The sequence below is a fragment of the Dicentrarchus labrax genome, unplaced genomic scaffold (genome assembly GCF_905237075.1).
Source record: "Dicentrarchus labrax unplaced genomic scaffold, dlabrax2021, whole genome shotgun sequence".
In the NCBI taxonomy this organism is placed as follows: domain Eukaryota; kingdom Metazoa; phylum Chordata; class Actinopteri; family Moronidae; genus Dicentrarchus; species Dicentrarchus labrax.
This window is the reverse complement of record NW_026136707.1, coordinates 27,925,295-27,941,806: the sequence shown is the minus strand read 5'-3', so window position 1 is coordinate 27,941,806 and position 16,512 is coordinate 27,925,295. Positions and strand designations below refer to the sequence as shown.

The 16,512-nt window shown below is 41.5% G+C and overlaps 1 protein-coding gene across 1 annotated transcript in view; it reads right to left on the bottom strand.

Annotated features, from left to right (window-relative positions):
* Positions 1-16,512, bottom strand: part of adcy3a (adenylate cyclase 3a) — a 48,357-nt gene that overhangs the window by 23,776 nt on the left and 8,069 nt on the right. Inside the window, exons 4-12 of the mRNA XM_051407260.1 lie at positions 11,919-12,049; positions 7,523-7,634; positions 6,595-6,722; positions 6,030-6,188; positions 4,206-4,371; positions 3,799-3,918; positions 2,494-2,636; positions 1,083-1,244; positions 90-177 (exon numbers count right to left, since the gene is read on the bottom strand). Coding sequence (XP_051263220.1) covers positions 90-177; positions 1,083-1,244; positions 2,494-2,636; positions 3,799-3,918; positions 4,206-4,371; positions 6,030-6,188; positions 6,595-6,722; positions 7,523-7,634; positions 11,919-12,049 — 1,209 coding nt within the window. The remainder of the gene's footprint in view (positions 1-89; positions 178-1,082; positions 1,245-2,493; positions 2,637-3,798; positions 3,919-4,205; positions 4,372-6,029; positions 6,189-6,594; positions 6,723-7,522; positions 7,635-11,918; positions 12,050-16,512) is intronic.

The window sequence follows — 16,512 nt, the reverse complement described above, 5'->3', positions numbered from 1 at the left end:
ATTAGGTGATTAGGTGGTACCAGGGCCTACCAGGTAGTGAAAGCATGACACATTCGAGTGTAAAGGTATAAACATGTGTTGTAACTCACTCTAGGGAAAATGGCAGCCAGAGAACAGATTGTCAGGATGAGCAGCAGGACTTCTCCCACTGCAAAGGTGATGTAGTTTGCAATCAACCTGTTCCACAAAACATGAACACACAGAACAACCTTGAGAGAAATACACAGCACTGGTAGCTGTTAACAAGTCCAGATTCTCCAACATCTTTTTCGCTTATTGCTCCAATAACAGTTGAGCAAGCCTCGGTCAGAACCTCGGTCAACTTTATCCTTTCCTGTACTTAGATATGCTTTTTGCTAAGCTAATCTATGTTGGAAAGAATACCACATTTTAAGATGTTTTAAAGACAAAAGAGACATTGTCTTTTCAATATAGACAAACTCAGAGGAGTTGGAGGCAGGCTCTGTTCATTTTCGAAGCTGTTCAGTGGTGCAGGAATCCAAGAACTTCAACAAATTAGCCAGATCTTTTGCATATCCTTGTATATAATGTGGCTCATATTGCAAGCGCACTAGAGACTCCACTGGCTGAGCCACTAACTTCCGGTTTAGCCTTCTGCTAACTTGAATGGAGATAAAATTATTTAATCTTGTGGCTCTTCTAAACTTTACAAATGTTATTGGACTGAATGGATCAAATACACATATTTCATGGGGGAGTTGATGCTCAAAAAAATGCATCCACCGTTTTACAGCCGCGTCTTTCACAATGTAAGCTCATGGGAAACAGTCTTTTTGGGTCAGTGTGCATCCTGTGATGGATGTCACTGCTGTAATTACACGGATGGCCACTATGTCAAATTGGCTTCAAAGTTCCTGGGGGTTGATTACTACAGGAAAGGAGAAAGTTGATTGAAGTTCCAAAAAGGAAGGGACTTGTGTTTGAGATAAAAAGAGTAGAGGATTCTTACAGTAGAGAGAAATTATTATGTGAATAGGATCATGATTTTTGGATAGGTGTCTAAGCCAAATATGGTGAATAAAAAAAGCGTGAAAACATTAGTGCTGGCCTCGTGAACTGACCAAGGGTCTATGAGAGCCTCCATAACTGCAGTGAAGAGCAGGACCACACAGGAGCAACAGAAGGCAGCTCCGCTCTGTTTCTCCTTCTCCACTGAGTAACGGGTCTCCAGGTCTGGATCCACAAATCTCAGGGAGAGCTTGTTGGTGTGTTTCCCCTTCAGACTAATGAGACAAGAGACACTCAGCAATTACATCAAATAACATTTGTCAGCAACACGACACATTCTGTTGCAGTTTGGGAAAAACACTTTCACAAAGTAATTTACAGAATAAAAGTATTATTTTGATTTGGTACCCTATCTGCACTAAAAACTTCCAACAAAACCTAGCTTTATTAATTTGTGTTAGAGGAAGGTGCTGCTCTTCCAGCACAAACAAAAGTAAAGCTTGCAGAATTTACTACCAAACGTGTTGTTTTCAGTTAGCTTTAGAATAAAAGTTTGTGGTGTGAAAAATTGTCAAAAATTTGATTTACATGCGCTGTTTGTCAACACAGATTACTTATTTTTGACTTAATGAATATTGTAAGACAATTTGCACTCGGATATATAGATATTGTTAATATCCAAAGAGTTAAAAAATGTAAGCAGCTGTATTAATTTAGAGCATCTAAGAAAGTTTTATGTTTGAGCATGTAAAGTTTCTCAAAGAATATTTGGTGAAGTTAAGGTCAAGCACCTTACCAGTTTTCTATTTATTTGTTTGTGTTGCAGTGGTAATTGTTGGGAGATAAATTGATTAATGGTTTCGCAAATACATTTTTGCTCTCTCTGTTCCCCATAAACCTTGCATAGTTGCCATGTGTCCTTCATTTTATGCTGGTCTCATTCTGGATCACCACTGAAAACTGTGAAGAAAATCTGCAGATTCCGGGTCTGCTTGTGACCCATTACAAGCGTGTTTGTATCTGCAGAGACCCTGCCCACAGCCCGTATTTGCTTATTTTGCTGTTATGTGTGCGGGGCGTGTCTGGGTGTCAACATTTGCAGATCATAGTCTCTCAGAGAATATGAATGTATAAAGAGCTGCAGGACTCTGTGTTTGACTGGGGGTGGGAGTAAGCTACACACAGCAGACAGGGCAGCTTCAGCACAAAATTTGGCAATGTGTACCTTCTGCAGGATTGTGCGGAGGTGTGGTGGTGCTTTAGGATATAACTCCTATGAAAATAAATTTAATTTCTCTGATTCACTCTCTCATTTGTTCTCAGTTGAGCCACATTTGAAAAGTGTATTTACAAAGAGAAAGTGCAATCAGAGTATGCCAATGTGTCATAACACCATTGGCTGCGTGTAGCCATTGGCTACAGGTCTCCTGACGACCACTAACATGACAAAAGCTAACAAAGATGAAAGCAATGTCATTAAGTTGTTTTGCATCTAGAAGGAAGTAGCGCTTTTTGCTCACTTACGCTTGGACTGTCTCTCTCTCCAGCAGAGCCTCATTGAGCAGTTTGTTGAGCTCCTGTTCGTTCTCCTGAGCGTCAATCACCCTTTCAGCCAGGTCCCGCAGCCGCAGCCTTCTGCGAGGGTTAGGGAAAGATGGATTCACCACCTGAAGACCGACAAAGAAAACAAATTAAGAATATTTACTATAGATAAGAGCAGCACCTCTGGGTTATATGTGGGTGCCCCTGCCCCCTTTTGGCTGAAAGTAGCCCCTACAATTGACTGACAGTAAATGCACATTCCAAGGTCATTACCAATTTAATAGCATAAAATAAGAATACTGTATTGCTTTTTAGATATTAGGAACCAAAATCCTATGGCCAGCAAGGCATTGTGAATCAACGATCGGCGTCTTTCTGTCTGCCTGCATCCAAGTTGACCAAAATGACATATACAACTACCTTATTAAATCTCATATATTTTTTAAGACCCTTTATTTTTTTGAAATGCTCGTGTTTGTTAAATTGACCTTTTACTACGAGCTGAGAGATTTAGAAAACATGTTGGTTTTTATCTCCACTTCCTATGTTACTTTATGCTCAATTTATGTGAATTATTAAGGTTAAAATACCCTCTGCTCCACACTGCCAAACCAAACTCCATTCTAAAAGCGTTCCAAAAATGTTTTTGTTGTAGGGCCATATTTTTTCGCAGTAAAAACTTTTTTTCCACCATCACTAAGACTCATTTTTGATTCACTTCAATCTACAGACACAATCGGCACACATGTGTGATGAAGTGTTTGCCACAGATGGACAGTTTATCCTTTTTTTCTCTTTGCAGATGGACTCAGAAGCCACAGATCTTTTCTTTTACTGTCTAATACTGTTTATTGGGAAAGTACAGGAAATCATCAACTAGGTTTTTTTTGTTTTTTTTATACGGAGGCTTGCTTAACTGTTATTGGAGCCCAGAGCAAAAATGGGTGGGACTTAGAAAGGGTCAATTACGACAGTCGGCTGGTATGTCCGTCTAACACCATTAAACCTCTGAACAACCACTTAATCCACATGCTGCTTCACTATTAAGAAACCTACTTGCCAGATTCCCATGAAATTTGCTGTGGATGTTGATAAGGTTTGATAAGGAAACCTAATCTTTAGTGCTGAAATTGCTGTCTTATAAATACGACTGTGACCCTAAGATTAGCTAAATTATTAGTATTTATATATATATTGATGGTATAGCACGGAATTGTGAGTTGTGAAAAACACCTCTCTTACTCTTGTAACATTATATTCTAATCTAAGCAATGACTTCTAGGTTACCCGTGTGTCGAGTTCTTCTGGTTCCTCCGGTGTGGTGCAGGCGGTATTGACACTGCCGTTACACTCTGTGGTGTTGATCAACAGTGGGGAGTTTCCATTGGAAGAGGTTACAGACAGCTTCTAATGTGAAGCAAGCAAACAGGAAGCACTGAGTGATTAGTATGATAAGACTTATCTTTCTTCCTTTTTTACATTCCTGTACATATCCATGTATTCTGCTGAGTTTCTAACATACATTTTGAAATGATATTCAAATCTATTTTTGAGTAACAAGCAGGATTCAAATACTGTATGACTTTACATGTTAACATTTCATCCCTTTCCCTGGGCATCAGATGGCTGAATGTGAGAACAACATTTCAATATCCAAATATTTGCAGTGTGGGTGTGTGGCAGGTTTGACTCACTACACCGTTGATCCCATTCTTTCCCACAGGTCCTTTAGGAACCACCACCAGGTAGGTCTCAATGCCCCTCTCTCTCAGGTAGTCACAGCGGTCACCCCCATTCCCTGGCTCCACATCGAACTCGCCATGAAGACACTCCATGGTGCTCTGGGAGATGTGGACACGACTGGTCCACAAAAACAGAACAACAGGGGACAAAGTTTAGACAGGTCACTAATGCACCAACTACTACAAAAAATAATATTTATAGATTGACTTTGAAGAGCTGAACACAATCTATATTCACGGAGCCTTCACTCTCTGGTAAACAGCCTAATCCTGCATAAGTACTCAGTTAAAACAACCAAAGAGCTAAATGAACAATGAGAATGAATTTGTAGGATTGTTAAAAATTATAAAAATACATAATACAGTCAGAAAATGGTATAAAAAGTTGCTAAAAATACCAGCAAATCTCATCTCTGATCAGTATTCACTGGAGGAAATAATCTGCACAAAATTAATCTAAATAGCTTGTTTTACACAAACTTCCTGCAGTTATTATATTCACTATCTGGGTTCATTGTACAGTTTACCAGAAGTGTTTTTGTTTTACATTGAATATAATAGGAAATATCCATAAAATATGTCACTATGCCCTGACAGTAGTACATGAGACAGATAATCTGTGAAGAAATCAGGCTCTACTGCCCAAGGTACTATAAGACCAGTAAAAAAGCAAAGTGCTTTCTGCAATTGTCTCCAGGGTTTCAGGCTTTTCTCACAGAGATTGGTCTGTAAAGAAAATTGCAGAGAGCACAAACAGCAAAGTTTGCACACGCACAGAGCTCTCCAACATCACAAACCAACTTCTATAGTACCACATCTATGACATGACATACTATGTCCATCAAAACACAGCTATTAATGTAGCAGGTCTGAAACGTGTTAGATTAATGCAGTGGTTCTCAAACTGCACTGCATTGACCCACTGCAGGTAGGCGTGGGTGACCAGGTGAAATGTATGGAGAGGAACAAATTTGACTGAATGTGATTCATATAGAGGAAATAAGAGTTTACTGATGCTATCATGCTGTCCTTTATTTCACTAAAAGTCAATTTAGTTCCTTTTTACTAGTTGCTTCCTCTATGATTTTGTCTGTTTGCTGGCTGTGTGTCAGTTTATTTCCTTTGACTTAATCTATTACTTGCAGCATTCCACAGCAACAGCACATCTGTGCTAACATTTAAGTTGACTTAAGAACAACACAGAGTGGAAATGTTTGATTGTGGCCAAAATTGTATTTTTTCCACATAGAAATGTATATTATATATGTATAAATCTGAGCAAACTACATGTGCTGATGTGACTGGAAGCTCTGGAAACGTAGTCAAATTGACTTAATTAAGATTTGTTTTTGTCAGGCTGGTGAAGAATGAACATTTAAATGCTCAATTATATTATTTTGTTTTGGATTAGGTAATTCTTTAAAGTTGCCCTAAATGCACATCTTTCTATATTAAAGCACCTACATGGAGCATTCATTTTGTGTTGATTCTGGTGGCCCTTGTGGACTCAAGCATTAGTGTTTCTACTGCCTTGTTTCATTGATTTCAAGGGGAATCAGACCCAGTGGAGGCATTAAGAATAATTATATAGAAAAAGCCAATCTTCTTGTTGATGGTCTTGTTTGTTTATGTAGCTCATAGAGAGGGGTCAGTATAAGGAACAGTATTCAGGATTTAGTGGCATCAAGTAGTTTAGTTGCAGACTGCAACTCCCTTTCTTAACCAGTTAAAAACTTGATTGAAGAGGTACTGAATGGAGTTAATGTGCGTTCTTACCCTGGTATCCCTCCAGCCTCCATTTTGTTGGCCACAGTGACGTCTGTGGACCAGACGTCGTACTGCCAGCGTTTCTGACCAAGTACTCCACCCAGGACTGTACCGCTGTGCACTCCTACCCGCATGTCCACGTCTGTCTGGGTTTTCTCTCTTACATACCTGTGGTTGGTTTACAAAGCATGTTAAACAAAAAGAACAAATAGTTTCTGTTTTTGTTACATTCAACCCAGCTCCTTCCTGTTTCTAAACACCGACGACCATGACACCACAGATACATTCTCAAACTCTGATATATCTCATTTGTAGTAAATCCATTCATGCACACTTCTCCGGAGTCTGACCAAAGCGCTTGTTCATTAGAATCGATTTGAGCTTAATGAGCTCTCATTGTCAGCCGGTGTTCAATTCACTCTATTTCACAGGTCAGTATCAGCCCATCAGTGCGATCAATTCCACACCGTCGACCACGTGACCGACTGCATCACATCAAATGTAGCTGACACTGACTGATCTTTAGAACAGTTCTGCCCCCCCCCACCCCACCTTATCCCTGTACTGTACTCACGAGATGGCCTCCACCATTGCCAGGCCCATCATGATGGAGCAGGCAGCATGGTCCTCCCTGTAGTCCGGCAGCCCACAGATACAGTAGTAGCAGTCTCCCAAGATCTTGATCCTCAGCTGGTGATATTTCTGACAGGGTAGATAAGCTTTAGTCAGACAGATGGACCAAAGTCCAACAAAATGAAATAATGGGTGACCTTGGCTGCGTTGGTGGGGACATGCTGCTTCAGATACCGGAGAGACATAAAATATGGTCAAGGAAGTCCAGTTTGAGTAACAGATTGGTAAATTGTAGGGTTTCTCAGACAGCAAAACACCAAACAGTAGTTTATAATACAACTCGGGAAAGCTGTCATGGGAGCAATTATTTTCTCTCTCTTCAATCATGAGGTAAACAGTAGAAATACAGCATTCACACAGAGTGCTGCAAGGATGAAGCATTTTTGTAGTCCAACCCGGAAGTTAGCATTGCCCTGATTCTTTCGACCAAAAGCCAATGGGATTTCTCCACCACTTTTAAGATTTTTGAAGTGTAAATTATCATAACTGCATTACAAAGTCATCTATAAGGAAAACAACAATAGTGGCCACTAAAGAGGTTAGCATAGATGTTGCTAGCATCAGTTATATCAGAACTGGAGAGCATTTCTTTTTTGAAAGAAGAACAAAGAACAACACTGAAGGCTTTTCTCCGTGGAAAACACTGGTAGTTTAAATAAATATAAAATCTCTAGATACAAGATTTTATGATTAGGACAGTCATCCCCAGAAGTAAGGTCTTTTATGTAACTGACTGAATGACTACACATAATAACTTAAAATAATCCCAAATAATTCAAATGAAAGATGGACAGAAATTCTAAATCAGATTATTTGATCATTCAATTCAATAAAGCACATACGTAGCTGAACAAGTAAATGTCACTCACTGCGGCTAGCTTGTCAAAGCGAGCGAAGAGCTCATTGAGCAGTTTGACCAGCTCCTGAGCGCTGCAGGACGACGACAGCTGGGTGAAACCCACAATGTCTGCAAACAAAATACTGCACAACAACAAGAGACAGATACAAGACAGCACGTTAGTACTCACATCACGCTGCTACAGTAAGAAACAGCATCCTCCATACACATTTTCACTGTCTTAACATATATTGTTACAAATCGGAATTAGAATCTGCAAGCAGGATATCACTTCAGGGCAGTAAGTACTTCCTGGAAAACTGTGAATAATAAATCTCTATTGTCTCTGTTGCTATTTGGTCAGCATGAAGACGTGCCGTTGTTTTGTGTGCCAACTTGGAATAGAAACCACATCCATCCGGCACAAACCGGCACCTATGCCACTTGGGTTTTGGAGAGGACTCATTCATCCTGCACTGGTGGGTGTGAATAGATCCAATAAAACCCTGCCTCTTGGCCAGCTCGTCATCGTAATTGAGAATTGGTTCTCACGTGACCGATCTGGCTAAATAAAGGTGAAAGAAGTAGCAATCTGCAACTTAAGCGCCAGATGCTACTGAATCCTCACACATTTACTATCACAGAAGGAAATTCAGACTCTGGAAATGAGCAGAGAATTGCAAACAGAGATTGGATTTAAATAAATTAATTCTTAAATTCCCTCTCCATCACCTTATCACGGGGGAGAGGTTTGGGTGCTTCTATGAACCTGAGAGCTGTGTTGTCGGGAGCAATATGCTCCTGGTAGGGTCTCCCAAGGCAAAGTGGTCTCAGGTGAGGGGCCAGACTAAGAATGGTTCACAGAAGACCCCATGGAAGTATGTGGAAGATGTCAAGACACCCGGCCCGGAGGAAGCCCAGGGCCCCTGTCTGGAGCCAGGCCTGGAAGGGGGACCTGAAAGAGAGCACCTGGTGGCCGGACTTGCCATGGAATAGCCCGAAAGAGTGACGTGGCCACATCTTCATCCCGCGGGCCCACCACTCACGGAAGAAACCACTGGGGTCGGGTACAATGCCAAATGGGTGGCAGTAAAGGCAGGGGGCCTAGATATAAACCACAGAAGCCCATAGCTCACCACCAACAGGTTCATGTTAACAATACGACCATAGTTAAATGTATCCCTGGGGCTATAGCGCGCGACATTGAATCGTATTTAAAACTGCTGGCTAAAGATAAGCGTAAATATGGTAAGGTTGTTATTCGGCGGTAATGACACCCTATTACGCCAATCAGAAGTCACTAAAATTAATGTGGAGTCGGTGTGCAGACATGCAAAAACAATGTCGGACTCCGTAGTTTTCTCTGGACCCCTGCCCAATATGACCAGTGGTGACATGTATAGCCGCATGTCGTCATTCCACCGTTGGCTGTCAATAACTGGCAGCCTTTTTGGGGAAACCCTGGTCTGATTAGGAGAGACGGCATCCATCCCACTTTGGATGGCACCCTCTCCACATTTAAGAGTAGGCTTAAGACGTTCCTCTTTGATTAAGCTTTTAGTTAGGGCTGGATCAGGTGAATCCTGAACCATCCCTTAGTTACGCTGCTATAGGCCTAGATTGCCAGGGGATTTCCCATGATGCACTGAGCTCCTCTCTTCCTCTCCCTCTCTTTCTGCACACATTCATGTCCCATTAATGCATGTTGCTAACTTCACTTCTTCCCCGGAGTTCTTGTGCTTTCTCGTCTCGCAGGTTCTCATGGATCCTGGTAGAGCCTCCTGCCATGGTCCTGCCTGACTGCCACTAGGTGGCGCCACTATTTAGGAAAGTATTTTCACTTTTTGGTTACTTAATAACTTTTGCATATTTTGTTGCACATTCAAAAAACTTATATCCACGCGCTCGGTGAATGGAGCTGAATCTCTCCATATAGGCAAGTGTGATTAAAATGAAACTTGGTAGGATGCTTGCCCATGGCTCCCTGATGCTCACCTAAAAAGGAAAAAAAAATCAGGCCACTGGGTGGCGCTCTGGTGGCAGGATAAATCACTGTGCGGAGACCGTAATAGTTATGAATATGAAATTCACAGGGCACGTGTAGAGTAGTGCCTGAAGCTCACATACCAAAAATCGAGTTTGTTGTGTGTGTAGCGCCCCCTACAGGATAAAAAAACATCAGCCCCGGCGCCACGTTTCACCGATATGTACGAAACTCGGTAGGCACGTGTAACATGCTGGGACATACAAAAAAGCCTCTTGGACCCATACCCGAAACCCCACAGGAAGTCGGCCATTTTGATTTTCATTTTCACTTTCGGCAAACTTTTCGCCTTGTATTTGAGCGAACTCCTCCTAGGGAATTTATCAGATCTGCTTCAAAATTTGTGAGTACAGTCACAAAATGGTTTTGATTAAAAGTTGTGCTATTTGTGCATGTACGTTGAAGGGCGTGTCCGTGGCGTGCCCTCAAAGTTGGCCATAGTGAATTCCATGCGCATTTTCTGTGAATTTTTCGCCTTGTATTTGAACGAACTCCTCCTAGGGAATTTATCGGATATGCTTCAAAATTTGTGAGTACAGTCAAAAAACGGTGCTGATTAAAAGTTGTGCTATTTGTGCATGTACATTAAAGGGCATGTCCGTGGTGTGCCCTCAAAGTTGGCCATAGTGAATTCCGTGCGAATTTTCGGTGAATTTTTCGCCTTGTATTTGAACGAACTCCTCCTCGGGAATTTATCGGATCTGCTTCAAATTTGGTCAGTACAGTCAAAAAATGGTGCTGATTAAAAGTTGTGCTATTTGAGACTGTACGTTGAACGGCGTGTCTGTGGCATGAGGTCAAATTTGGCCACTTTGAATTCTGTCGTCATACAAACTGATTGAAAAGTTGAGCTGTGACTGTACATTAAACGGCGTGCCAGTGACAACTTGTCCATTTCAGCAGATTCGCCATAAAATAGTGCTCATAACTTCAGTGTGCAGTGTACAATCTTCAATAAACTTCATATATTCTGAAACAGTTTTGCCCTGAACACGTCCTCATAACTTCAGCGTACATTGTCCAATCTCAATGAAACTTCACGTGTTTGATAACACTCTCGCCTTGAACATGTCTACATGACAACATTCAGACATAGTGATAGCGCCACCTTCTGGCAACAGGAGATAAGCGCTGCGTGGCGATTTTGAGCTGATTTACGTGACATTTTCATGTTGGGGTCCGCACGTGTTACGACGGCACGTGATAAAAGGCGAAGCTCTCGATCTACCGGTCGATCTTTGTTCCTATCCTTACCTATGGTCATGAGCGATGGGTCATGACCGAAAAAACAAGATCGCGGGTAAAAGTGGCCGAAATGGGTTTCCTCAGGAGGGTGGCCGTTATCCCTTAGGGATAGGGTGAGAAGCTCGGTCATCCGCGAGGGACTCGGAGTAGAGCCGCTTCTCCTTTGCGTAGAAAGCAGCCAGCTGAGATGATTGGGGCATCTGGTGAGGATGGCCACGGGGCAGACAGAGGACCAGGTGGAGAGATTATATCTCAACACTGGCCTGGGATCGCCTCCGGATCCCCCAGTCAGAGTTGGCTGATGTGGCCAGGGAAAGGGAAGTTTGGGGTCCTCTGGTGGACTTGCTACCCCCACGACCTGATCCCGGATAAGCGGATGAAGATGAGATGAGATGAGATGAATTCTTAAATCTTGTCCTGATAAATGCAGATCCCTGCGTCATCCCCTCTTGCTCCCCTATTTCAAGTCACTCTACAGCCCAAAAAAACCCCCAAAAAACAAGACAGCTAATAGAACAATGAGAAGGAAACACAGAATTTGTCAAAACAGAAGCCTATTAAGTATGTATGATTGTTTAAAAATTATAAAAATGGATAACAGAGAATTGTATAAAAAGTTGAAAATATCAGGAAAACTCATCTATATTCAATATTTATAGGAAATAAAATAAAGAGTGCTCTTCTCTTCCATCCTTGTGATAGCTGAACAATAGCTAACTAACTAACTCTGTTGTTGAATCGGGTGTCTGTCTGCAAAAGACTGCTGTGTGATTGGTTTGTCATAGCTTTGTTTTTGTGTTGGGTTATTAGTACGCTGTCAAGCACTGTAACTTAACAACAGCGTATCAGTTCCAAATGTTCTTAATGGAGAAATGTTTTGATTGTGATCAGTGTTTGTTTTTGTCTACTTAAAACAAAATTTCTGTTCCCTTGTTTGCTTAACATTAACAGCTTCAATTTGAGAATGTATGTTATGTGCGACTTTGCTCTGGAACCCTATAGAGGATCCATGTAGATAATGAGCACCTTGCTGCACACACAATCAAAACTCAACCACACAAGATTCATGAACACACAGCAAAAAACGAACTTGTTCTGGTGGTTAAACAGGTCGAACCGACATAAGGTACCAAGCTACCTGACGTTTTCATGTCTGTACATGTACATGGTGTTAAACTGCTGCATCTCTTTCTGACTGGGTTCCTTCTTCATGTCCTGAAGCATCTCATCAGCTATGTGCTTTGGAAGGATGGAGAGCAGCAGACGTTCCTGTGGGAGACAAAGACAGACACACACAGGACATTATAAACTGATAATGCTGTTAATAAACGGTTAGCATACTTCTATTAAAAGTGGGTGGCTGGGGCTCAGATAGTAGAGTGGGTTGTCTACTGATCACAGGGTTCGATCCCTACCTCCTCCTACCTACGTGTCCTTGGGCACTAGAACCCTGGGTTTCTCCCCAGCCACTGGGGATTCCCAAGCCTGGATAAATAGGGAGGGTTGCGTCAGGAGGAGCATTCGATGCCAAATCAAATAATAATCATCATCTCCATGCCCGGTTACAGGCATTGTATCTTGTTTTGTAAGTTAGACACCATCTTGTATCAATATGTAATCAGGGATCGGAGGTAGCCTGCACTCACTGTGCGACTGCTGAGGCATTTGATGGTTGAGCGTTAAGCTGCAGAGACTACTGTCATGCCAGGGCAATTGAATTGAATTACAATCAAAGCCAGGTGGCAAAGTCAAAACTGCCCGCTCTCATGGATCACAGGATCCCAATCCCAATGCCGTCATCTACAGCAGACCTCCTGCTTTGGTTTTAAAATTCTCCCTGTTATGGAAGTCTCAAGATTGTATTGAAGTATGTCCAGGAAGCCTCCCTGTAGACATCGAACTAGGAGGAGACCTACACTTTAAGATCACCCAGTAAGGAAGGAGGGTGGAGCTAGAGAGAGGGCATCTGGGATACTTTGTTAGTCTGCAGTCACCAAGACACATACTTGCTAATAAGTAGGGGTGTAATGATCCATAAATCTGGATCAATATATCAGTGTAATTATTAATGATCCAATATGATCGATAAGAGAGAGTGAAAACATTTGTCTGTGTCACCATCTCCGTCCAAGCTCACTCCTAGAGTATGCTGATATTCGTTGTCTGTCACCGTGTCCATTACAGTTTATTCTGAAGATGTAGCAACACATCCGATGGTTTAACTGAGGGACAACAACTTTGTTGCTGCAGGATGTCGGTTAATTCTCCTCATCTTCAGTTGCATTTCTGACGTGAGATCAGGTGAATAGTGTGTTGCCGCTGGCTAAAGGAGTACCTGTCACTAAAAGCGAGTATTCCTGACAATAAATAGAGAGTTTTATACGTGCTTATATTGCTGTGTTTCAGCTTGTTGTTTCATAAAGCAAGTTCAGAGTTACGGGTATAAGTTATAACTTCTGGTAGGGCTGTGCTGGGACGTAGTAAAAGTTAATCTCGGCCACAAAAACAAAACTTTATTGTTAAAATCTCATAACAGGGATGAACTGAATCAGAAAAAAGCATAATAACTTGTTGTTGAAGGGAGGCAGATGGAGAAGAAGTGTCCTGTAGTGTAAAAGTGCTTTGAGTGGTTGGAAGACTAGAAAGGCGCTATACAGGTACAGGTCCATTTACCATTTACCATTTCTCCCTCCTCTCCCTGACAACTGCTATTCAAACCTGTTACTGACTGCTCATATTTGTAACTGTCAATACAGCTGTTACATTCAGCTATCCCTGTCATAATGTAGCAAAACTGATTTTGTTAAATAGGCAAGCATACAATCGGCATCTCCTATTAATTGCAGGCCCCTGAACCGAATCAAATCATATCCTGGGAGATTTTGTGATATCAGAAAATATTGCATTGTTGTCCAAATAATCAATATAATATTGTATATGGTATGGTATGGTATGGTATGGTATCTGTATCTGATTGTATCTGTATCTGTATCACTGTACCATATCTTATCTATATCCCTGGTTCCTCTTGCCATATGTTGAAATGTCCTTGAGCAAGATACTGAACCCCAAATTGCTCCAGATGCTGCACATCGGCGTGTAAATGTGTATGAATGAATTACTTTATGTTTGTGATGAGCCTTTGTCATCACTGTATGAATGTGTGTGAATGGGTGAATGCAGTTTGGGTGGTCGGAAGAGTAGAAAGGCACTAAATAAGTATAGTCCATTTAACATCTGTATCGTATTGTATCGTATCGTATCGATTTACACCCTCAATAATAAGTGGCAGAAACCCCATTGGTACAAATTATATTCCTTCTGCTGTACAGTCCATTGGAATTAGGATTTGAACTTGTTGCACACAGGGCAAAAGAATATAAAAATGATGTTGCTTACTGTCATTTGGTCGAGTTACTTAGTCTTGTAAAACAATTATTAGACAAGAGGCACTAACCGCAGTTCTATCAGAAAAATAATGAATAAGCAAAGTGCACATGGTGTACACAGCACAGTCCTTGTAGAAAGCATTGTTTACAGGGAACTGAGTGGCCTCAAACTGTCAGTCAGTGTGGCTGCACAGATTCTGCACAGTGACCCAGACCCACACAGACAAACCGATGTGTCAAACCAAAAAAACAACAAAAATCCTCCATTACAGTCGGACACACACGCACACTTGACCTCTGAATACATATTTAAAACAGGCCTTCACACATATACACACAGTGTACAAGGTGGGGTGGGGGTCGGGGGCAGTATGCCAGCTTTCAATATTCTTATCAAGAAGAGAGGCAGAGAAGCAAACGGCGGAGTGGGTTGGCTCTGTGATTACAGCTGACACCATCTCAGGAGGCTGGTTGCCATGGTACCCAGCAGCAACCGGATGCTTCTTGATTGGCTGGCGGGCCCCTGTATCCCAGCAGCCCATGCTTCTCCATTAGTATTCTGGGGGTTTCTTCCACTCGTGGTTTTATCAACCCTCTTCCTGTGTTATTCCTCTCTATCTCCACCTTCACTCTCTTCTATATTCTCCTCCATAATCACCCCATTCTTCTCTTTCTCTCTCCCTCTTTCTTCCCTCTGCTCTTTTTTCTTGCTCCCTCGCTGCAAACCATCTGCTCCATAAATAGTCGTGATGGAGAATGCCCAGTGGCCACAGATGTGAGCAGAGGAGGGGAGCTGACTGCTGACACAGTATGAGCTCAAACAGACATGAGCCAGACAAACAAACCAACACACACACTATGCTATTTGATAAGAAATAACACGTATCACATATCGCATGTTAGTAGGGGTGTAAGAAAATATCCAAAAATATCATATCACAATATTTTGTTTTGTGGTATTGTATCAATTCTCAAAAACATTATATCAACTTTTGTGTTTAAACTTCCAACTGCTAGATAGATAGCTGTGTTGTAAAGTGAGGGTATGATGTTGGGTGTTACAGGGACTGTGACAAATGCAAATGCAGATCCCACTGTTGCATTAAAAAAGGAAACTTTATTTGACAGTGACAGCTTGAGATAAAGAAAGGAGAAGGGGAAGAGAGGTTGCCTTTAGCCATAGTACATGGGGCACCAGCTCTACCAGGTGAGCTACCAAGGCACCCTAAAGTCAGCTGTTTTTATTTATTTGTTTTCAGATTTTATGTATATTGTGGTCTGTTTTTATACTATGACAATTTTCCTAAAAGTAGATCACAAAATCACAATATATAGTATCGCAGTATACTGAACTGATACCTCTGTCGTGATTCATAGCATATCGCTACATTCTTGCCAATATATTTATCCAAAGCGGTAACAGTATATATATCGCGATACAGTAACACTTGAGTTAGTTGAGTCTCTCTTCTTCTACAGCCGTTAGAGGTGCATTACCACTCCAAGCTGGATTCACGAGATCACAGAGGAATCCAGCCAATTTGCTACATAGCTTGTCTTGAATATATATCAGAGACACTGAGGCTCCCGTTGTGGATTTATGGTAGTAGATCCCAACCTTTTTCCTTATGGGACCCCTTTTTTCTATCATTAAGTGGATTGAAGACCCCTGACTAAGTGACATATTTTATGGATATTTCATATTATATTCAATGCATAACAATAACAGTACAGAACAACTGATTGTACAATGAACCCAAAAAGAGAACACAATAACCGTAGGAAGTTTGTGTAAAAGAAGCTAATCGGGTGAATTTTGAGCAGATTATTTCCTTTTATAGGAACTTTTTATATAATTCTATGTCTGTATTGTGTTTTTTTTTTACACATACATATATAGTATCTAAGCTAACAATTTCATTTAGTTTTCTTCACAGAATTAGACAAAATGCTGAGTTATAGGCCTTTCTCTGTATATTTTAAAAGTTTTATTACAACCGTTACAATTAAGGGGGCTTTGCGACCTTCCGTGAAACTTTGGCAACCCCTAGTGGGGGTCTCAATCCCCAGGTTGGGAACCATTGATCACGGTATTGCCAAATCTCTACTGGTGGACACATCTACTGCATGGAGCGTCACATCGACCAACTCTAATACATGTTGCTGGCTAAACAATCCAGAAAGGACCAAATGAAACAGATATGTAGGCACACTGAACTAAATCAGGCTCATTTACATAAAATTTAACTAAAATAAGTCTGACCGAAGTTACCATGGAAACATCTCCCTCCAGCCTAGCCTGGTCCTGGTCAGACTACTTTTCAGGTTTAGCTTGACCTCATA